The sequence below is a fragment of the Ischnura elegans genome, chromosome 2 (assembly GCF_921293095.1).
Source record: "Ischnura elegans chromosome 2, ioIscEleg1.1, whole genome shotgun sequence".
NCBI classification, from domain to species: domain Eukaryota; kingdom Metazoa; phylum Arthropoda; class Insecta; order Odonata; family Coenagrionidae; genus Ischnura; species Ischnura elegans.
Genome location: NC_060247.1, coordinates 48,527,127 through 48,552,037, shown reverse-complemented (window position 1 = coordinate 48,552,037; position 24,911 = coordinate 48,527,127). Strand labels below are relative to the sequence as shown.

The 24,911-nt window shown below is 37.9% G+C and overlaps 1 protein-coding gene across 1 annotated transcript in view; it reads right to left on the bottom strand.

The window, feature by feature from the left end:
- The window catches only part of LOC124174223 (myelin regulatory factor-like), a 95,197-nt gene that overhangs the window by 6,111 nt on the left and 64,175 nt on the right, over positions 1 to 24,911 (bottom strand). Inside the window, exons 3-17 of the mRNA XM_046553318.1 lie at positions 17,991 to 18,257; positions 16,731 to 16,813; positions 15,131 to 15,694; positions 13,853 to 14,060; positions 13,045 to 13,138; positions 12,544 to 12,722; positions 10,352 to 10,559; positions 8,889 to 9,089; positions 7,719 to 7,958; positions 6,875 to 7,031; positions 6,598 to 6,793; positions 6,413 to 6,490; positions 4,351 to 4,633; positions 3,128 to 3,236; positions 224 to 381 (exon numbers count right to left, since the gene is read on the bottom strand). Of these exons, the coding sequence (XP_046409274.1) occupies positions 224 to 381; positions 3,128 to 3,236; positions 4,351 to 4,633; positions 6,413 to 6,490; positions 6,598 to 6,793; positions 6,875 to 7,031; positions 7,719 to 7,958; positions 8,889 to 9,089; positions 10,352 to 10,559; positions 12,544 to 12,722; positions 13,045 to 13,138; positions 13,853 to 14,060; positions 15,131 to 15,694; positions 16,731 to 16,813; positions 17,991 to 18,257 (3,025 nt within the window). The remainder of the gene's footprint in view (positions 1 to 223; positions 382 to 3,127; positions 3,237 to 4,350; positions 4,634 to 6,412; positions 6,491 to 6,597; positions 6,794 to 6,874; positions 7,032 to 7,718; positions 7,959 to 8,888; positions 9,090 to 10,351; positions 10,560 to 12,543; positions 12,723 to 13,044; positions 13,139 to 13,852; positions 14,061 to 15,130; positions 15,695 to 16,730; positions 16,814 to 17,990; positions 18,258 to 24,911) is intronic.

Here is a 24,911-nt window from a genome sequence, read left to right as displayed (position 1 = left end):
AATGCAAGGAAGCAAACCTACATGACTTCAGCTCTAAGATCAGCAGCTTTATGTTTCATGAATGCAACAAATTTTATAATAAAAAATGAATCAATTGGTTAAAATCAGATTACATATCATAAGGTTGATGAAAAGAATTAGCTTTCACAGCACAAAAATTACACAGCAATAATTGGAGCTATGCCATTAAAATGCAAAGCAAAGAATCCAGTGGACTACTCACTTGGTTCAAAACAGATTGGTCAGAATTATCTTTCGGTTCTTCAATTCCATTATTGGGTTCCTCTGCAGTGATTTCATCAATTTTTCCCTCCATATCATCCAGCTCATCAACAGGTGGAACTTGATCAGGATCCATTTGGGGGCCCAGCTGATTGTGTGCTGTGTGAAAATTTAGAAATAGGTAAGTTGACTTCAAATCAGCAAATAAAAATGCAAATAAGTTGCTGAGGCAAAGCAAACTGCTACAAAATACACATTTTTAATTTGCCTATGGAGCTTTCCCCTCACACCCTGGGCTTGGCAGATATCAATGAGAAAAGCCCCATTCAATAATCCTAATCATCACGAAGTTTCACGAAAACCTTCATTGGTACATTCAGGAGGAGTAGGTGCTCAGAATATTGCCACTGCAGCTGTGGAATTTCCCCCTGGATTCAACTGCTCATGTGAGCACTCAGTCATTTTATTGGAGTGGCTTTTTCGGCCGGAGCACTCCTCTGTGATTGGGAAGAGCTCAAACATTAGATCTATAGGTGCCCAACAGTGTGTTGCCACAGATGATGATTGAAGCCCCAACGTAGCTTTTCAACTTTTCTGATTAACTTACTAGTTATATGCCGAGTAAGAACTCTGAACGCTCACTCCTCTCAATGCGCCCCACGTCACCTAGCCTCCTATGATCCTTTTCAAATATCTTTGCAACTGGCCCAGTCATGCAAGCATTGGAGTGTTCGGAATGGCGTCGCGGCAGGAGATGTGACCTGCGACACTTGGGATATGGAATGGAGAGAGGCGGGCATTGCCATGTTTTCTCAAAAGACTTTGTCAGGGAAAGGGAACAAATGACTGTCTCAAAAACCCCCTTCTCACCAGGCAAAACAGTTAACTTACTCAAGAAGCGCACACCACGAAGGTCTGAAAGCGACTGAATTTCCCAGAGACGAGGCTCTGCCAATCCCATTTTAGTTGGTTCTGAGGAATTCACATGTCCTCTTCCCTAACCCCTTAAAAAAATTGGGCCAGCCTCTCAGACGCAAAGATATTTGAAATGAACTATTATTCATTCACTTTATGTTTGCAGGTGAGCTTTCGTGAGAGCACAGACACTCTCGGAGGGCTTTGCTGATCGGAGAGGGGTAGTACTGAGAGAGTAGGAGCAAACTTAACATGGCCAAATGTACATAGCCGCCCTAGTTAGTCACTGAAAACGTGTGGGTCCTGGGTGGCCACAGGTATTTGTGGTCTGGCTCCGAAGCAATATGCTGACTCATTTGGAAGTTATTGAGGATAATCCCTTCACAGAAGCCCATTAAATTGACAGTTTCCATATTGAATTTAGGGATTAGTATAAAAGGCACAATTAAAGACATACAAGGAGAACACATGAGGTTTGGCAACACTGCTCCAGGAGCAGATTCACTATGTTAATACGATGGAGGTCTGAGAATGACTGAATTGCCAAAGCACTGGGCCTAGCCTATTTGCCAATTGGCAAACGGAAAGTCACGTGTCGAGAAACTTTCTCTCCCCTCACTCCCACTTGCATTAGCCACACCAGTTCACCCGCAAAGATAAAGCGAAAAACAGGATATAGTCTACAGTTCAGTCCTTCTTCCGTCAGGGAAGCCACCCCTCCCAAAGCCCCCTATCTTCTTAAGTCCCTTCCTCCTCCTACTTCCTCACATCCCCAGGGTCTCCTCTCTGCATAGGCCCCTTTATGTCACAACACTGCACTCTCTCACAAGTCCCCTAACACTCCCTGGGCCTAATTCTCTACCTCTCTTAGGCCCACTTCCACACTTGGTCCCACTCAAGAGGTGGGTGTGCTACCAATACTGAAAACAAGTCTAAGGTGGCGGCATCACCGACTGAGCTGAAAATAAGATATGTATCTCCCGGATCATACTTGCTAATAGAATAAGTTTTACTCCATTGGTGAAAATGGTGAGGAAATTACGATAGGTCTCCTCAGTGGCACAGCAAGGGGGAGGTTTTAGGGGATAAAATCCTCCCAGAACTCAGACAAATTTAAAAATTAAATCCATTTTTCTTATTTGGATAAATATTACTTATAGAATAGTGTAAGGATTAATAAAATATCCCTCAGCAAGCTGTAAAACTCACTATTTTGAACCATTTATCTTAAAAAAATTTCTGGGGGAGGGCACCTGCATCTACTGTATTCCATAGCCCCCAGTATTATTTGTGTCTAAAACCACCCCTAGCCATAGTTCCTAGCTGCATGCCTGCGTGCCTCTTTCCTTGGCTGCCTCTCTCTCTCGGCTCCTCAATATCCAAGGGGAACTCAAGCGGTGAAGATTTCTCGAATTTTGCAACGGGTAAAGTCCTCCACATCTTCTTCCAACATTTAGATGTACCTACAACTGGCCCATTGTCGTGACAATCCCTATGCCATTCCATTTGTGCCTCTACTTTATATACAACTGCCACAGTAAAGAGCAACTGCCCTCTCAGCCTTGTATCTTTATAACCTTGTAACTCAGCACTGTACATACACCCAAGGCACAAACAGAATGGCATAGCATTCCTGAATCCTAGAGGAAAATGGGCCAATTGCACATCTAAATTTAGGAAGGATACGTGGACGACCTCACCCTGTGTGAAAGCCGAGAAATCTCCACTGTCATTGTTCGCTGGAAAAATACCAGACATTAAAATATTGGGAACCCTACTTAAGAAGGACACCTCTTGCCCAAGGCTGCATTGCCTCCCTACGGCACCTTCTCTGTTTTGGTTCAAAGCTCTCTATAGGCAAAAATAGGGAGTGTATTCCACAAGAATTTTTAGACATGCTTTCACACACTGTAGAAAAAATTTATGCCAATCAAATTCACATGAAGTGAGTAACAGGAGTTTATAGTAGTTTATGCCTATAACAGCTTACCAATTTCTTCCTGCAAAGCATTGTCACCTGATGACACCCCTGGAACTGCTGGTGTATCAAGAGAATGCTCTACAAAATCAGGTTGTCCTACTGATTGACAGCAAAAATTCTGAGAATGTGAGAAAAAAGAAAAAATAGAGCAATGATTAATTTTAATGCCATATTTTATGAAATAAAACTTGAAATAATATCTGATGCCACCCATGCATAGAAAATTGTGCCATGTTCATCATAAATAGGAAAGCCCATGAAATGTTAAAGGCCAAATCACTGCATGTTTATAGCTCAAGATAATTGACTGGTTGCCTAAGACATATTTTTCATAGGCCTGTATTAAATATACACTGCCATGATTGCACAATTCAGAACAAACACTACTTGTGTACGCCAATAAAAAATTCCCTGTAAAGATCAATGTTGAAATCCACAATAATGGTAATTGTTCATTTTACTAAGAATTTTTTACTTCAGCTGAAGTATTCATTAGCTAATCACCCCAAAAGTGTCTATGTAGCATTATGATGAACATACATTTCATATTCATCACGACTGTGATATTTTTGGATGTATTATATCAGTTTTTATTATTTTTGTTATCACCATTACCACTATGCTTTGACCAGTTTCATCATGACAGCAAATAGGAATTTTCAAATGTAATTTCCAGAAGATGCAGCATGGATGGCCCAAGTTCTTTTATTGACAGCGAATTGAATGCAATAAGAAGAGTGTTTTGAAACTATAATGTTAATTAAATCAACATATGTACTTTATCTATCATAGAAACCGTCATGAAAATGCTTCAGGTAAAGGGAATGGGGAGGACATGGCTTAAAGCAGAACCCTGTCAGCCTTTCAAGACATCTTGGCCTAAGCCAGCAGGCAGAGCAATGGTTTGGAGGATCAAGGGCATTAAGCCCCTCAACATTCTTCAAGAGACTCAGTCTTAAATACACCCCCTCAAAATGAACTCCCTGAGAATACACCCTCGTCCAAATGAAACCCTGCAAAAAAATTTTTGGCAAGGGCCTTGAATGGCACCCTGCTCACAGGGCGTTGGTGAGGCCTGAATCACCCAGAATATTAGCTGATGGCCAAAATTTTCATTGTTACACCTCTTTTATGAATAAAAAATATGAAGAACAGGAATTTCTTTAATTTGGAAGGTTAGGGAAGCCAAATGATGCTTAAAGTGCAGTAATGGAGGCAAAGGAGTAACATACCTGGCATGGGCGGAAAGACTCAGGATAGTTTCTGCGACTTCTGTCGAGTGGAGAAAACATCTTTGGACTGCATTGACTTGGACGGCCTATGATTGGAGGGAGGTATATAGTCTTTTTCCTTGGTGGTGGGACAACATCTGGGACCTTGACTGGCTGGAAATCCGTAGATCTAAATCTCAGAGCTTCCTCCAATGATGGCTGGTAGGAACTGTGACTTCTATACCTTAAAGTTTGATCAATACCATTAATATAATGATCTGGTCCAATTTGCCTCTCCGCATATCTGGTTGAAAAAGAAAAGAACGGGGTAATTAAGAAATGTAAGATTTTTCTGGGTATTAACCATAAATATATAATCAAGTAGTTCTAAAATAAATTTTCAAAAACTCAACGCATTGTTTCATCACAAACTGAATACATATTACTATTTTTCTAAAATACAGATTCTAATAATTTATGTCAACTTCAAAACTTGTGAGACAATTTTTTTGTGGCAGAAAAAAAACATTCATGAGTGCCACTTCTGATCATAAATAGATGTAAACTTTCATTTGCACAGAGTGTTATTGATGCTAGCAGCAACTTGAAAAAGTTCATACAAGATCTTCTGAATCCAAATCACTGCAGCCACCGAATACCTGATGAGGGAATAGCATACATTTATATACTAAGAAGCATAAAAGATAACTTTTTTAAAGTTGTTGATTCAAACATACTCATAGGCAAGGGCACTTCTGGAAACAATAGTCATGTCCAACACAGAATCAAATTCCCCTCACAGAAACACAGGTCTCTGGAGCCCCATCTGATGCCATTTTATTCCATGCTAATTTATACCCCTATTCTCTCAAAGAAAAACCTCTGAATTAACAAACTCAGAATGTATCGTATCTCTACTTGTGTTTCATGCCTCAACTGTTATGAACGGTTGCAGCAAGTTCTCCAAAGATGGTGCACCGTAATTGTTTAGTGCGTACTATGTATTCGCCTAAGGCTGTGCAATCCTGAGGAAAGCTAGCCAGGATGCGCCTTCCACAGGAGAATTAACAGTACTCTGGGTCAGACCCTTTTTCCCAAAGATTAGCACCCCTCCACCAGCTGGCAGTATATGGTACTAGAGTGGGCCTTAAATTTTTCATCACGAAAGACATATCTAATGTAATTGTACCATTCACTAATTCATAGTATCACCTACAGTCAAATAAAAAATGTCATACACCTATTAAGGTGTATTCTTTGGCCATTCACGACAAACCCTACTTGGATAATTAATAGTAGTGGGGGTTACTTGGTGGAAATTCATAATCATAGAAATAGAATCGTAGGAAATGGCAAAGTTATTATTCCTTCTAATCCTAGAAAAGCCCTACTTGGACGTATCCGGAGACATCTTGTGCTTTGCTGAGCATGGAACCAAGGGGCTAGAAAAAAGACTGAGAAGCCAAAATTAAGGTGAAGTGCTGTTTAAGTAACCAAGAGGTCCAGCATGGGGGTGAGATTTTGAACATGGAACCAAATGGCTGAGATAGGTTCCTGCCAGGAAATGCTCCAAGCCACTGAGGTTAGTTGGAATTAAAACAATACTTGGTTTTTAATGTTATTAGGGGAGTATGGTGGGCCACTGGGTAGAGCTTTGACTCTATGATCAGGGCCCAGGGTACATATCCTGAGTGAACACTTTGGACATCCGCAAGAAAAAGTCTTTGAAGTACAGGGTGTCTCAAGGATATTAACTGACCATCCTACTCTGCATAGGTGGTATCACACACCTTAGGCTGAGTTGAGTTCTACCCTCAAAAAAGCAACTTGTGGGTTGAATCACTTTGTGTGTGAATGTGTTAACATAGTATTTTCTACATGCAAATACAGTAATGTATTTCAGCTTTCAGTTCTTTCAAAATTTTTAAGTAAGGGGTGGTTGTTAAATTAAAAAATTAATTAGCTGGTGACATTTTAACAATGCTTTTGCATTCAATCATTGGTTAATAAAATATGATACTTATAAATCCTAATTGCATTATTTCATTAAATAAACTCCAGCTTCTTTGGTGGCACTACTTACATTGATCCAGTGAGTGGATAGTCAAAATTGCTTCTTTTTTGGTACTCCAGAAAATATAAAGTGGCCATGGCTACTAAACTGGAAAGTAATAAAAATTAATGATAAATTTTATTCATAGAGAGTCATTCATCTTTTTATTCAAACAGTAAAGCAATGAGCCTTAATTAGGTAGATAATTTACTAACCAGATGGCCATAATGAGGATGAGAAGAGCTATGACAACTTGTATAAACTTATTGGAACAAAAAATTGAAGAATATGGTAAAAATTCATCTTCTCCCATTGTTAAATGTTTTTTGGAGCAATTGGTATACTTTTTATGCCTTTGAATGCATCGAGGTCCACTACTCCATGATTTGTTGGAAGGTGTACAACTGGATACTGTGAAATATTTGAGGCAATTAATAGTGCATATAGGTAGTCACAATAAGGGACATTTGTAAAAATAATTACTACTTTTACCTGTGCTGATGCTTGGATTTGATTTCAAGCTATCCATCCTTTTGAGACTCACTAACTTCTGATTCATTCTTTCTAATTCATCAATTCTACTTTCAAGATTATCTGTGACTTTACACAACTCTTTAACTGCTCCAACATTCTCCATAAATATACGTTCCTGAAATTTCAAATTATAAAAGTGATTACCATATATACCTCATATAATTAGTTACCTAGTAACTAACTATAAGTATGTACTATGAAATATTTTCCAAGACAAATGTCTTTCATCTAACCACTTTATAGCCAGTATTATATAATTTAAGTCATATACAGTAAAAATCGCTTATAATGAATTTCGGGGGACCATCGTCTTATTTTGTAATTAGTGAGATTTCATTATATCCATAATAATGGCTTTTGCCCTACACATCTCTCGATTGCCGGATAATATTCCGTAAATCGCCTTTATTTCAATAACAGATTCGTAGCATTTCACTATCATCCCACCCTTTCCATCAAACGGCTGTAAAGGGAAGGATTTAAAGATCAACGGTAGAAGTATGTGGTCACATGTGAGAATGACTAATGATAAGGTAAGGAATGGTGAAGTAGCAAAGATGGCCGCAATTTCTTTATAAAAGACGAAATAAATCCCCAAGGGATCAAAGAATAGTTAATAATAGTGGGAATTTCTTATCATCCGAAACCATTACATGTGGGGAAATTATATTTGGTGATCGTAAGAAAATCCAAGGGACCTGAAACTCACCTAGTGCAGGATTTTGTTACATGCGTGATCTTTATAAGCGAGTTTACTGTATTTCATTCAATTCATATATTCATCATTCATATAATTACTTACCTTATTAACTACCAGGAAGTTATCTATTCGACTGCCATCAGGTAGTACTACATCTCCAGCAGCTCTGACGGCCTCTGGAATTATCCTTTGGACTTCTTGTGCAATCACACCAGTGTCAGTCAGGTCATCCTCACCATCTTTTTCCTTAGTCAGACCAACATGCTTCGCAAATTCACGAGCATACCGATACCTGACCACCCTCAGTCGTTGGACATTTCGTAACTGTTCCCTTGTGTCAACCTGTATAAAAAATATGTAGCAAAGTGTATATTTATTACATTCAAAATATAAAATATGAAGGTAAGATATCTAATGCATTATGAAGAAATATGTAATAAAACTACTTTGAACAGTAGAAGTGATCATTCAGTGGTGGTGTCTGAGATCTAAACTGACTAATATAATTGACGAGTGGGAATTGATCAAATTTTGGAATCATAGTGGAACCCAGTATATGCACTCTCAAATTGGTATATATTCCCCCTTATTGCATAGTTTTTGTCTGAGTCCTGCCAATGATTATTTCTTTCACCTTTTCCCACATTTCACGTTTTCCGCCTTAAAGCATTTGTTTTTTATGGTCCATGGAAAAATGAAAAAAGAAGGTTTCCCTTTTACGCATCTACTATGTTTAACACATACGTCGATAGTTAATCTGAATGATTAAATGCATATTTATTGCATACAGTAAAGAAATATTGTACGGCTTCATTACAACTCAGTCATGTGCATGTAGTAGTCTGAGTTTACCAGCTAATTAAAATGGAATCCGCAAAAACTTCAATATGATGCATGGAAACATGTCACGATGTTTATCAAGAGGAGAATCCACTGTCAATATTTCATTCTTAAGAAATTTCACATCAAGAAGAGAATCACAATCGAAAAATGAATCACAATTCTAACCTAATTCTTAAGGGCCCCTCCCAATTTATACTCCCCGGATCCACTGCTGGTGGTACCAATGAGTAAAAGACATTTTGTACCCCAATTTCTATTACATCTGTAGTTAAATTGTATGCAAATGTATACATATATATATATATTTTTTTTTACAATGATGTTCACAGAAGATATGGAAATTAAAATTAATAATGGATACAAAAGTTGAAAATAAATATTATTAATCAGTTTAGAAGAAGATTAGTGATTACATATTTCAAGGCTTACCTCTGATATGTTCTCCTTAGCTCTTGCATCACTAGGTTGGACAATATGCCCAGTAACTTTAACATTTCCATGCACAACAAGGGCTTCATCAGGTCTATCAGTGTTGATGCCAACCCTTCCAGCATGAAAAACTGACTCTGGGGTGTGGCCTCGCTGCCAGCATAATTCCACGTCACTCTCGAACTGGCCCGGGTTGGAGGCCTGAAACAGGAAGGCCTAGTGTCTTCAGGCAGGAGAAGTCCTCCATAATGGCTAAACAGCAACACCCCATCAAATGGGAGCCAGCTTGCGTACATTGGGTTACAACTTATGTACGATTGTCACATCTCAGATTAATTAGAACAAGCACACAAACAAACTTGACTGAACTCCTGGGTACATACGTTTACACAGTCAAATTGGCGACCCAAAATTATTCAATTAATATAGTATAAATTCAGAATCAGAAACTAGTGCAAACATTCATGTAAAAGAATTTTCTCTGACCTTTACTTAGATTTAGTTTCTTCTGAATTAAAAATTCCTCTTTGCATGGGGGAAAAGGATAATGCAGAAATAGATCAACAATAGGAATTAATCCACCAAAATTTTACTGATTAGAGCAAAAATTCTCGACAGCAACATATGTCCTTTGCTGGGCCAGATTTAGGATGTGGGTGGCCAGGGGCCCATTTTGGTGGGAGGCTTAAATACACAAAGAGCTACGCACGCAACTCATGTTTCCGACGACACCGCTTGGTGTGCCACTGGTTGCATTCAGAGCTACATTGACAATGCCGACGTATAAAGTATTCATTTATCAGCAGAATTAACCATTTATTAACCCTCTTGGTGCTAGCCTTCTTCCTGAGGCACTCGCGAGAAATGGGGAGGGTATTTTCATAAAATGTAGCAACTAGGAAAAAAAAACAATACAAAGCTATTTTATTACCCACCCATATGCGGTCTTTTTAATTGATGAGGTTAAACTGGTTAATACGTACAGACAAAATATTTTTATGTTTACTGAAACATAAATCTAATGTAATAAGTTATATCAAATTAAATAATGAACTATGTAGGAGCGGATTTATCAGCCTGCTGCACTTTTTGCCTGAGCAACAATAGCTAGTACATATAGTTCAACTAAAATAATTTTAAAAAAATCCTGCATATGGAAGAACAAAAAATTGCTTCATAATTTTTTTGCATCAAATAATAAATTTTATTAAATTGCACTCAGTATTTCTTGCCAACATCCCAGGAAGAAGGCTAATGCTAAGAGGGTACAAGGAAGGACTTTCCATCATCCCTGGAAGTTCAATGAGGTAACTATGTTCATACGGGTCTTGGCAAAAGAGGAATTTTCACAGATGCTAAGGTCGCTACCAAACTAATTGAATGACTTGCAAATTTGCACATAATAAATCATATTCAAGGGACAACATCTTACGCAGATGGACAAGCATTGACGAGCCGCTTACCCTGACAATTATCCTCTCCGACGCATGCGCAACAACGGGGTAATCCGTAGGATCTCCTGGACAATGAGCATGCAGGCCCACTACCAGATGGAAGTACCTCTGGTCTGGATTTGGCTTTCCCTTCTTCCTCATGTTGTTCGAAGTGGTCTCGCTGAAGTGCAGCCGTCCCACTGTCACTTTGGTCACCTGCTCCCCCTGAAGATCCACCCTGGGCCCCCCACCACCCCCAAGGAAGCCACATCCAGGCAGACAGAAGGGTCCATGGGTGGGGCCAGGGGATTGGGGTGGAGCGGGAGGAAGGGAGAAAGGCAGATGGCCAAGATTACCACAGGGAACAAACGTCATGTCAACTAAAAGATACAGCCATTGGGGAAGATTAAAAAGGTTGCATCATTATGGGGACCTTTGTCACGTGCCTAAGGGGGGCTGTGCTTGGCACTGATTGGAATTTATTCTGATCAGTTTTCATCCAGAATGGATTAGTAAGCAATGTGATCTGAATCAGTTGAGTTCGAAAATTTTCATTCCCCATCGGCAAGATGAACCCTTACAGTGAGCAGTCAGAGTGAAAAATTTCAGACACAACGAATTATAAATGCATTACCAGCAATTGGTTACAATTCAATTGAAATTGGCAATGTTTCACTTATGCAATTTGCAATTTTGTTAATACTAATCGGAATAATTCTGGTCTGTGTCAAGCAAAAGATCCCTCTGGGCACTAAAACCTTCCTCTGTTGATTGTGCCTGGCTCATGTAAATTCTGCCTAACACTTGCAGACAGCAGGCAAGTGGAACACATTTTAAGTACAATAGGGTGGTTTCCTATAATTTTTTTATTGCCTAAATCGAAAGATTATTACTCCTGGAGTACGAATTTCACACTTTTAGATTTTTAAATGGCAATATCTATTTTTTGCGATTAAATGAAAAGTGAACATTTTCAAGCGCGCGAAAACGTGATGGTTAAGAATGAATGCTGGGAAAATCCCGTGTGACATCATTCTGGTTCCCGCTGTCGCAAAGTGAGGTGACCTTGGGGCGAGGATGTATGCACCGCTGATGCAGGCTAGCAGGTGGCAGAGTAACCTGCTAGCAGGTAGCGCTTGGCTTAAATAAGGATTATTAATACCTTATCAAACGAAGGAAACTTTCCGACCGTAGGCAGTGTTAATAGGTGATTATTAAGAGATGTTTCCCTGAGCTCTCTGCCTCATGCATGCATTGGTAATCTCAGACGATGTAAAACTCCTATCTACTCATATAGAAACTAGGTCCCTGTGATGTCACGTGGAGTGGCATCGCATGGGTGCCAATCTGGCCTTTTTCAAAAGAGGTTCAAATTGACCATTAACATTTGTCTAAACTGGATTTCTAGAACCAAATAATTTGTATATTATGAATACACTAATGGTGGGTAATGAATCGCAATCAATGCCTTTTGTTTTCTTTGATGAAGGAAACTACCCTATTGATGACCCATCCAACATTAGTTCTGGGCCAGCATTGCTTAACTTAAGTAATCTTACAGGAACTGGTGTGCCAATATTTCTTTAATGTCTAATGACTAGGCCATTACCCTACCATGATATAATGAGCTAAACCTCTACATCCAATGACCTTATGGGAACTATCGATGGCACTTTTGAATAAATTCAATGATTTTGCTGAAATCTGTAGGTCATTTTTATAACACCTCTCTTTTGATATTGAATACAATGCCCCACTACATATTATCACCAACAATTTTCCATCAATTAACCTTTCAACTCTAGGGAATGTTCATGTATGATATCTTCACACAACCGAGGAAAATGATCAATTTATCAATCTTTTAGCACAAGCAAAATTCTTCTTTTTTACATCTTTCGTCAGCTGTTCCATATATGTTACCCAAGGCCTTCTGTAATAGTCATTTTCTTTCACTTGTCCTTTAATTTTTTAATGTGCAATTGATATTCAAGGAGCAACAAATGGGTGTACAAAAAGTTAATTAGATATTACAGAACATCACAAATACAGTAGGTAGCCTACGAAAATAAATGAATTAAGCGAAACATATAGGTTTTCCTTTCTGATATGAATCATATAGGCAACCCTTTCAAAGAAAGTAAGTTTCTATGATGGTGGGGAGAGTTCAACTAATAGATTTTATGGAAATTCGGTCATGAGAATGAGGCTCAGGTACTCACAGCACAGGGTGAAAGGCTTTTTTACTTCTGTCACTTTGAGATTGCTCCACTTTGATTGTCTGTGACGGAGATTCCACTTTGACACCATAAAAATGTAGGTGGAAAGACCCAATTTTCTTGAGACCCTCAGGAGTTTTCACAAACTGCGCATCTCCTTGAAGTTGAGCATGGCATGTTATCTGGAAATAAATTTGATTAGTTAACAAAGGACGACTGGTAATTCAAACAGGGAACTTCAACGAAATGCAATAATAATAAATAACCTCAGTGAAAATGATCAATACAGTAGTGTGCACAACACTACATATATACAAGATTGGTATGATTCTAAAATAATAATTTGGCTTCTTACATCATAAAAGTAGTTAATCCTTATTTAAGGTTTCTTTCTTTTGAATAGATAGCATTGAAAAATATTTAAACAAACAGAATGTTAAATTACAAAATAATCCAAGAGAATTAGCAGGTCACAATGAAATGGAAAGAATATAATGGCTATACCTGGAAATGATTTTTCTTCTGGCAGACAAAAGCATCATCTGCATTGGAGAAGTTGAACCCTTTATCTGCATCAACTCTGTAGTGAGGGACAGGACTACAAGAAGAAGAAATTAAAAATTAAAAATAACACATATTAAATATGAAAGGAAGTAAATTTTTGTTCTTTCCATGCAAATGGCCATAATTATATATCATCCTTACTCAAATATTTATCAACTAATATTCCTCTCCCTCCCTTTCACCTTCATTCCATTTGCATAGTTGGGACTTAGATATTCCAAGATTACTACCTACCAAGCAATTTAATGATTCGGCAGATAATAAAATAGTTTATAGATGTACATTTGATCAGGGGGTTCAAACCCCCAAGAAATGTTTGGAAGAGAAGTCTTAAGAGCACCTCCTCCACACTAACCTCCTAATTTTTTTTCCTGGCAATAGCAGCGGTCTGTTTTTAGGGGCTTAATTGTCAGGTTTGAGAAATGGAGCACATTAAGCAATGGGTGGGGGTGGGCACCCTGCAAGTAAGTATTGAATCAAGTTTTTGTCCTAATTCTGACATTTTTTAACAAAATTAACAAACATAGATTCAGAAAAAAAGATTGACCTAAATGATGAATAGAGATCAATATGTTACAAAATTTGCTAAAGGCCTTTCTAATAGGCAATAGTTTATACATTTTGTGAGTTGGAAGTAAATCCATATTTAATTAAGCTATAATATTTGTGACTCAGTACATTTCCAAATAAAAAATTGGGAGATTACTGCTCTCAATGTGCAAATTGTGTAGCCAAATAAAATTCTTACAGCTCTTTCAGGTTTTGGTCACACAATGTGTGCCATGACGATTGCTGGAAAGGTTGGAAGCGAATACACTGGTAACTGGAATCAAGGTACACTCCAGGTTCTCCTCCTGAGTTATTGTTGCTGACACCTCCAGTACTTGAGCTATCAAATCCTGCAAAGTCTTCATCAAGTAAAGCAGTTTGATTGGAGCTAGGGTCAGGAGACATATCTGAAAAAATTCAGCAATAAATAAAGTATGAATATGTCAATTCATTAGCTTTTAATTTTAGAGTGGACTACAATTAACATTTCTCTGAAGAGATGGTACTTATATATGTATTATATGGTATATATGTCTTATGAGCTAAAAAAGAGAGGCAACATCTTTGTTTAGTTGATTTTCCCAAATCCAAAGTGGGTAATGAGTGAAATACAATGATAAGTGAGTCTTTTACCACTTGCTTTATTTTTACCCGTGATCAAAAATCATAGACACCTGAAACGTGCCTAATCAGATATTTTGAAAGTTCCAAAATTCTGTAAAAAAGGTGCCAAATGGTGAAGTAGTTATACGAGGCAACTTCAACAGAATGACTTTTATAAGAATTGGTTGGAAAGGTAGACATTATTTAAAAGTTATTCTCATTCTATTCTTAGAGTAGTTTTCTATTTCACTGATTTCAGATAGATTATTTTTGTCACATAGAAAATAATCCTACCACAGTTGTAACTTTTTCAATACTTATAGAGTAAATTCCTCTCCAGCTCAGAGAGAACAGATTTATGCATACAAGCTACCTTTAACCAAGGGTTTTAGCAAAATTTCCTGACTTTAGTCTAGGTTTCACTGGTGAATAAAAAACTTTTTGAATGAAGTTGGTTTAGATAATTAATCAAAAGGAAAAGTTAAGCTTCCTCGATTTATTTTTGAACACATGTATTCAACACAATCGATGAAGTTGAATTCATGGATATTATTTACTGAGGCTTGCCCAGTTCACAATTGATTAAAGTAAACTTATTTCAGGTCTAACCATGAAATCAGGTTGTCATGATCTATCAGAAATGGTTGCTTCTCATGTAGGAATAGCGAGTATTGTGGCCATTCACACAAACGCAACATCCAGCAGGGGTAGCTAAAAGATCAGGATAACCTGTTTACAAATTAATACCCAAAAAAAGTCTATTTTAATCCAGGAATTCACTTGGGCATGGACCCCTTAGCCCCACCCTCATAGATTTGCCGCTGCTGATTAAAGGCAAACGTTGGAACTGCTTCAAATGCTGCAATTTCCTCACCAGTGGGTAGCCCTGCCAGCAGTAGGCCTCCATCTGACGGCTCTGCCTTGACCTGCACATTTCTTGCACTCCCGTCGCACATTCTCCGCCTCTTGCCACCCCCACCTTGCGGTGTGGACGAGTAGAGCGTCGTGAGTCCCGGAGAGTGGGGGGACATGATTCCACTGTTTGGAGGGGACGGTGCCCCGCTGCCGACCATGATGGGGGCCGCGGCTGGAGGGGGTGGGGCAGGTGGCGTTGGAATGCCGTGCTGCTGCTGGTTCGGCTGTTGTTGTTGTTGTTGTTGCATGAGGGTGAGTGGAATGGGGGTGAGGTGAACGGCAGGGGATGGCAGCATTGTCCCGATCGACTGCTCTGGAGTGGGGGGCAAGAGGGATGGAGGGGGCCCTTTGGGTGGGACAAAGGCATTGAGTTTGAATGAGTCTGTGATGGCACCCGGACCTGTGGGATGGTGCTGCGCCAAGTGCTGCGGTTGGTGCTGCAGGTGCGAATGGTGTTGGTGATGATGATGGTGATGGTGTATGAGCATGTCCTGCTGCATCGGTGGAATGATGGATTTTTGTTCTGATAAAAAGAAAAATAAACCTAATAAGTAGCACAGGTATTTGAGGTAACCTTAAATTAAAGTTATCATTGCTGTGAGGGAAGGGTAAGGAAGGATTAAAGGAGAAACTTAGTGTCAGCATTAGCCTGGTTTTAACACTTATTAATTGGTTTATATGTTATGCAGTTCCCAAAAAGTAATTTTATTTTCTGCCAATGGCTTTAAAATGGCAAGTGAAGTATGGATACTACAATTTGATTTTGATAATGAATGAATTTTCCACCAATACTTCCAAAAGGCTCCTAAATTTGACTTATGATTCACAGCCAAATTGAAATCATGACCAGCATTTAAACTGGACAGTTAGAAAATTTTTTATTTTTCCTTTAAAATTTTATAAAAATGTAGATAGGGATGAGTACCGACTGCAAGTAGTATTCTTGATGTAGGCTTACAGCATTTGTGAATTTCTAAGCTTTTAATCAAAAGTACCAAAACTATTTATTTAGAAATAATAATTTTAAATAGTTACTTAATGAATACCTTGTTAAATTGAAGATAATGAAATGGAATACTTAATGTTTTTCAACAATACTAAGATTTCAGTGCAACATTTGACTTAAAACATATAACTTGAGCAGTTAGGGGTGGTATGTGCAACACAATGCTGAATTGAATTTAGTCAATCAGGGTCACAACTTGGAGATGATGAATGTAGACACAATTCCATAGCCAAGTTGATCCCTTGAATGACACTCTTCCTCAGGAATGATTTGAGTTGATACTTCAATAATAAGCAGTATTAAGGCAGTTTTATATGGGGCACATAATTGCGCAGGTTAGAAAAACATTAATTTCCCTTTACCTCAAGCAATTGCTCAAATGCATGAAAGAAATTAGAACAGGGACTTATTTGCCATTTCATGTTCACACAATTTCGACTGTGCCTTGGTACACAAGTCAGATTGTACAATTACGTGCCGGGTATAAAGCGGCCTTAAGAATGCGTTTTCAGTTGAGAGTTTTATCGTGTGCACATCACGGAAGAATACTTACGAGGTGAATGACCGCCATTTGCATCCTGGGGTGAATATGGTGGCTCTGACCCAGAATCAGGGGGACTCTCAGGAAGGCTGTGTCTGCAAATTTGGAATCATATCAGCATCTCCATTAGATAAATCACAATCTTAGAGACCTCTTTAAATACCTAAAGACAGACTTGATAATTTAACTCACAACCTATTTAGATGCTATCAAAAGTCTACAAATGAGGCCATTAATTGCATGGCCATGAATTTTATTTTGCACTTCAAGGTGGATATTGGTCCCTTTTTCCTGTTGAATCTTCAACTACATTACTACATTGACAAATAAATTAACTATCGGCTACATTTTTTTGCAGATTAGAAATATAAAAGAAAAGCATTGATAAGAAGAGACAATTAACAAGGGTGGAGGGTGAAGTGACTGCCACCACCCCTAATGCCTCGTAAAATAGAAAAATGGTAAAAATAAAAGCGATTTTCAATACATGCTACGAGTTTAATACAAAATGCTTATGCGTTTCATATCTTTTATTACTTCTAAATAGATATTCTCAATGTCCCCATATAGTGAGAGGTAGGTATTGCATACCCTCCAACCACAATGAAAAGTAGAGATTCCCCCTTCGATCATATAAACAGTAGTTGCATAGCATTAGGGCCTTGTAGTGGTCCCAGAATCATAAAAATTTCATGAGAAGCTTAATCTGGATCTCTTTCATCAGGTGACTCACAAGTCATGTTGCACAAGTACAACCCCAAAAAATCACTAGGTGTAATCCATGCCATGAATAATCATTCCTCCCTGGTCTGACTTAATGCTTGGCCCAACTGCCTCCATGGTGAAGCAATTAACAGGCATATCTCATTACATACTATTTATATACATGACCAATGGACTCGACCACCCACTTAAGAACGACCTACATCTTATATAAAAAGTTGTTTCAGACTTAATCTAGTGGAATTTTAACATATTAATAAATTCAAAGTTACAGGCATTTTTCCACAAATACTTAATCTGCTCACAACCTGTTTTGATGCATTTTGTAATATCTTCAGGCATTAATGTATTCGTGGAAAATTGCCGGTACTTTTAATCATTTAATGATTCACATCTTTCTCTGATGGTACAAAAAAATGTGGATAAATTACCTCTAAGGTAATAACTATACATATTAATGATGGCGATTCATGAGATAAATCTCATGCCACATCACTAATTCAAATTTTCCCATGCAAAATTGAAATAAGAAGGCACTGCATCACTCACGGGTGGGAATAGGCGGTGGGTCCCCCATCAGAAGGTGGCCCCTTGCCGTATCCTGGAGGCGGTTGCTGCGGTGGGGGTGGCGGGGGCGGTGGTGGTGGGGGAGGTGGAGGGGGTGGCGGAGGTGGGGGCCCCTGGTTGCCCACCGGGGGCTGCGGGTGGATGTTGGGCGGTGGTGTGGGGGTGGAGTGGTCCCCTTGTGTCGTTGGAGCACCCCCAACCGGCCCGTGGCGGGACACCTCATTGCTCGCTAGGGTGTCCGCAAAGTAGCTGCAAAAAGAAAATTAGAAATGTTAGAGAGAGGGACTGCAGCCATGGGTAGGGTGGCCATAAATGTTTTGGCCTAGACCGTGACACCTTAATACCGGGGGATGGGGTCTCCAGTGAAGTTCGAAAACCAGCAAGTTTACATAAGTATATATAGCCTTACTCCATGGTAATGGGTTTGCAAGATCAAAACTAAGATTATTTATATTACTAATATTTTGCAAAGCTGACGGCCAGCGCAAGCGCGGTGTTGTTTGATAATACCGCTATTTGATCATTGTACCCTAAAGTTGATAAGGTACTTTTTTTATTTTAAACTCTTATTGCCGTATTGTGTATCTACGGAAAATCGTAGAAATTTACTTCCTCATAGGAAATTTTTTTCCTTTCTGTAGAAAAATTAAATCATGGTTTCGCTGGTAGTGGGCCCTGGTCGCTCTCATAGCGGCGGGGGTATTCCCTATGCCTCCTTTCCATCCCTATCCCTATCCCAGAGGCGTCGACGGGCTCCTATCGCGGCAGCGCCTCTTTCCTTTCTCCTTAACATTCCACTCCCCTCCCCGGAAGCGCGGACGTATCAGTTGAAGTACTGGGTCCCGGCTCCGGAGGTTGTAACCTTCAAAGAACCCTCTTTGGGTTCTCATTGGTGCCGTATTATGTTGCGCTTTCTGTTATAAACTGTTATTATTAAAACATAATGCCCGTAATTTTTTCACGAAACCGGGGCATTGCAGAGAAGTTTTGTAAACCGACGGGACGCCGACAAAAGCGGTATTAACCGGGACTGTCCCGGAGAAACCGGGACCCCTATATCCGTGACGTGAGCGTAGAGACATTATTAGCGGCTAGAGTTCGTATCGTGTCGGAAGCATAATGAGGAAAAAGTGGAAGAAGTTTTTAATAAGAATTTGAGGGAGGTTATGAAAAGATCACAACTCCAGTGCTGGAGACTGTAATTTTAACTTTTGCGGGAAAGTATTATTTCACTCTTGAAGCATTATCAACGTGTGAAAAAGTAGTTCATAACCATTTATGGCTTAAAAAGCCTTCATCCAAAGCTCTGAAAGCGAGGGCATGACTATTACTCATTGTTACTAAAAAAATTTCACTCGCACTAAACGAAAATTTTAAATTATAAGTGATGAATTAGATGAATTACAAGATGATCCCTTATGTAACGTTCCGAAAATCTCGAAATGGCCCTATAATTTCATTAGAGACGTGTGACTCGAATAATAGTAATTTTCTATTCGTAAGTTCGATATAAGAGCAGAAACAGTAATTCCTAATTCCACTCACCGTAGCGAGTTTGGGGGGAGGGAGCGAGGGTCAAGGGGTTAAAAACACCCGAAATGTGCGGGAGAGGCAGTTTTGGGAGTTTCCACCGACAAAATGATCCCCCATGAAATAGACCTCTTGTTCGTGTTCTGTAAACACCAGTGACGCAAATAATCATGAAAGGAAAGGTGAAAGAAAGAGCGACAAAGGAAGGACTCGTAAGAGATATATGAATTAGGTGGTGATGGATTTCAAAAGGAAGAATTGCGCTGTTGTTGAAAGAATTGATTGAAGAGTTGTGTGAAACCAATCTTCGGATTGCTGACTGTTGATGATGAAAAATCAGTCACTTCACGTCACAGCCATTGAATTAACTGTGGGAAATTTTATTTAAATTGACCGCTGCCCCGTAATTTTTTAATCGGTCTCTCATTTTTCGCCGAAAATTAGATGTCTGAACGCGATACTAGAAAATATATACACGTGGCAACCAAATTAATGTTTCCAAAATAAAATAGGTTTTACTGGAAGTAACAGCGGTGATGATTTATTTTTAAATATCATTTTGAAATTTGGAATCGAAGATATACAATATTATGAACGTATTTTTGCTGCTGATTGTACATAGATTTTTGTATCCGAGGGTATAAATTTCTTCCGATTCAAACGCCTGTGATAATTCAACCAAATCTTTTGAGAAAAAAACGGTGCAGTCGCACCAGATAATGGGAAATGGAAAGGAATGTCTTAGATCACTTGGTGTCAGAGGACACCAAGAAGTTCAGTCGACTGTAATGAGCGGTCACGTTCTTCAACTCTTGATTCCATTGGAAGATAAAGAAGTACTGGTTCATGAACCATTTTCGGAGAGTCATTTGAGATTTAAAAGAACGAATAATACTACCTCATCGAAGTTACTATGGCATCACGTCAAATAGTGGTGTGCTTCCCTATTGGAAATTTCTTATAAGAAAATTTCCTATCAGAAATTGGGCATTTTTCTTATAAGAAAATTTCTTATAAGAATTCTTCTTATAAGAATTTTTCTATAAGAAAATTTCTTATCAGAAATTGGGCATTTTTCTTATAAGAAAATTTCTTATCAAAAGTATCAATTACAAAATGTTATTTATTAGAAATTTTCTCATGGAAATATTTATTATAAATATCATATCATCATGCTTAAAACACTTGTGCAAACTTCTATAAAAAGCTACATGAGATTTACATCCCTCCTGAGAGTACAAAGTTAGCATTATACCTAATTTTTTCCAAATGAAGGTGCCTATATCTGGTACACAGCAAACCTAATGATTTCCCATGTACCAAATGTAATGTCTATCTTTAGTGTGCATCAAGCAAGGACATTCAAGTTCTGTAAAGTTCACCTGACTGGCCAGACAATGCGAGATACCATAGAGGTCCTTCAGGTCATGGGTTCTGCATAGGGTTAACGCTAGAGCTGTGCGAGAGTCTCGTCTCGACGGTCGAGACGAGAAATTCATTTCTCGGCATTGTCGGGATGAGACTCTCGGCGCGGCGAGACTCTCGCCTGGGTCGAGAGTCTTGACGAGAGTCGAGAAGTCTCGCCCCTTCGAGATTTCTCGACACCGGTCGAGACTCCCGGGCAAGGCGAGAAATTCCGATGAATACTGCATTCAGTCGTTAATAGAGATTACTGGGGTATCCCTTACTACTTTTATGGATTTATTCACACTATGAAAATATTTTATTTATTTGATAATTTAAGCATATTTTATTACTTAATCAATCAAAATTGACTCGTAACCATGAACCTTAGTTACCATAAATAAACATTTCAAAAAGATATATAAAATTCTATTGAATTGTATAGAAAAAATAAAATATGCTTAAATTGTCAATGTCGATCTTATGTTACAACTATTTTTAGTTTTGGAAATATTTAATATAAAATTTGAATCATGGAGTGTAGGTCTTTAAATTGAAATGTAAATTGTGCCGACGTTTCCGTTTATTTACAATCCATTATCAGGGCTTGTAATGAAATTGAGCAAATAATTTTGATACACAGGCATGTTAAAGGGTTACATCAATGTTAAATATTATAGTAATATAATAGAAAAGAAGCATTCACTTGATAATTAAAAAAAAAGAATAGAACATCGTTTAATTCTATAGAATTTTATATTTTTTTTTGAAATGTTTATTTATGGTAACTAAGGTTCATGGTTACCAGTCAATTTTGCTTGATTAAATAATAAAATATGCTTAAATTGTCAATGTCGATCTTATATTACAACTATTTTTAGTTTTGAAAATATATATGATGTCTTAAAATAATCTTTTTGCTAAATTATTTTCAATGTCTAAAATAGAAATAGCGTTATTTTTTCGGGGAGCCGGGAGTCTCGACAGGTGTCGAGAAATCTCGAAGAGGCGAGACTTCTCGAGTCTCGTCAAGACTCTCGACCCAGGCGAGAGTCTCGGCGCGGCAAGAGTCTCGTCCCGACAATGCCGAGAAATGAAATTCTCGTCTCGACCGTCGAGACTCTCGGGTGGTCGAGAGTCTCGCACAGCCCTAGTTAACGCCCCCCACATTTTAAAACTAAAAAACTAAAAGCAATGAAACCAACGATATCCTGGAATGATGGACTGATAATAGAATATGGCTTTGGCAATCACTACGCAATGAAATATAAAGGAATTGCAATATGGAATGATTTAACCTGGAAAATTGAAGAAGCAAATGAAATAAAATTCAAGTTCGACTTGGGGTACTTCAAGAAATTATTTGGGAAGGAAAAGGAAAAATTGATAAATCGAATACATAGGAGAAATGTTTATTTAAGATACCAGAGAGAATTACCTCTACATGCAGATTTGGATAGATAATGAAAGAAATAAATAAAGTAAAATGGAATTTGATGCCATTTGGAGAAAAGGATAGGTAGAATATGGCTAACAATTAGTGCAAGATTTAGGGAAATTAATAGGAATCCCAGAAACACTGATTGAGAATAATAGTTGATGTATTTTCAATAAAATAATAATTGTGCAGATGTTATTTAGGTTTACTCATACAAATTCATTCTCTCCAGAGACGACTAAATCACTCACTTTGTCCATTGAAACACTGTTTTCATTAAAACTTCCACTTATATTAGATATGTCACAATCTGAAAAATATACAAGTCTATCAAAATTAACGATGAAAAGTTTAAAATTCCACGAAACTGTTTGTTTAAGGTGACATGATTTTAGGAATGCCAGTTTTGTAAGACTTACCAAATGAGGTCAATGCCTTATTTTTGTTAGAAGCACACGACTTATTTCATTAAACAGGTCACACAAAAACATGGTGAATGATTAACATATAAAAGCAATACCTAGCAACCTAACAACCAAACAAGGTTTCCATGGCAACCGTATCCTGCAACGTATGCAATCGTAGTATACATCGTGCTTATTCATGGCCCATATCAAACTTCCATCGGTTAAGTAATCTATAGACTCGAAACAGACAGATTTTATAAGTGTACAATTTTTCGTGTGCTCTTAGGGATATATATTAACAAGTCTCATAAGAAGAAGCCTCAACTTCTTGGAACCATTTATGTCAAATACCATGCTGAAAACGCCAATAAATTAGCAGAACATTACTTAACAAAGAGTTATACATTATTTCCAAAAAAATCTTATAAGAATTTCTTAAATAATTATAAATTGCCAACATAAGTTATGGTGACTTAAATGCATGCCGGATAAAAACCTGAAAGTTATGTGACCTGCGCAACATTCTTATAGAATGCTATAAGAAATGCAAAGTTCTTGTAAGAATTTCTGTAAGACTTATAGAATCCTATAAGAATTTCTGTAAGACTTATAGAATCCTATAAGAATTCTGTAAGACTTATAGAATCCTATCAGAATTCTGTAATACTTATAGATATCCATAAGTCTTACAGAATTCTTATAAGAATTTCTGTAAGACTTATAAGAAATTTCCAATAGGGTTGAAGAGCCTAAAATCAAAAATTATAGTCTTCATGTTTCATTTACAGTGTCATTGTGACATTTCTACTTGAAATATCTTGAAGCTGATTGCAAATAGTTCATGTTAAACAATGATCGAAATGCATGGTGGAAGACTGTAAAAGTGTATCCTTTACTGACTTACTGTGATTTTTAAATTAATATAATTTTTAATATAATTAATTAAGTAATTTTTAAAAAATAATAAGGCATATCAAATTTCACTAATTCTGTCATTATAAAGAACCCCAATTTCCTTTAGGATTCCAAGCATTGTGCTCCAATCCACGTTGTCAAATGCTTTCTCTAAGTCCACAAACGCAACGAATGTTGGCTTGTTCTTTTCCATTCTCTTCTCTATGAGCAGTCCCAGCTAGCAAAAGAAAGGCTGTTGCCCCGTAAATTACGGCAACTTTCCATCAACGGTAAAGAAACGGTTGAATATGATGATATAAACATGACGGCAACGAGGAAGCAACGAAGGGGCAAAAGTCTCATATAAAGTCACCAAAAATACGGCAACAGTTTCTTTTCGATGACGTCACAGACACCAGTGACACCTACCGGCACATGCAGGAACTAACTGAGCAGCACCGCGACGGTAGCGCCACCTGGCGGATTTATTTGATACTACGTTCTTCTGCTATACCACGGCGGGCTATTCCATTACATACAAAAATAATAATTACTAGATCGGGATTTATTATAAAAATGAATAATGGACAGAATTTAGATAATAACATATCATATTTATTGCATCACTAGAGAAGTTAATTCACACACACATTATAAACAGGACACAAAAATTTGATACCATAAAAGCTCCATAACAGCATGAAAAGGTACAATGCAAAAACATCCTAAGTAAACATAAGTCAATAGATCCCATGTAGCAGAAGGATGAAAAATATCAGTTACGTTTCCAAATGCACACTTCTCTTAATGAAACACTTCATAGGAATTGCTGACAAAAAGATCAACCATGCTTTGTTTGAACTACACAGGAAAACAGGAATGTATACGACTACCCAAAAACAATTTTGAAATAATTAGAAGATAAAGAATTGAAGTACCACCTGTCATTTAAGTAGTTCATGAAAAATAGTTTCAAGCATGGGATTCACATGATCAGAGTTACATAACAGCAGGAGTATGTGGAAGGCCAAAAAATCCAAATTATAATTCAGTTAATACATCCCAGGGTGCTGATGGATGAAAAATAACGGTTACGTTTCCAAATGCTCACTATTTTTAACATAAACCTTCATACGAATAGTTGACAAAAAGATCAGCCATGTAATGGTAGAACTACGCAGTAAAACAGGAATGTATATGACTACCCAAAAACAATCAGTCTCATGCATT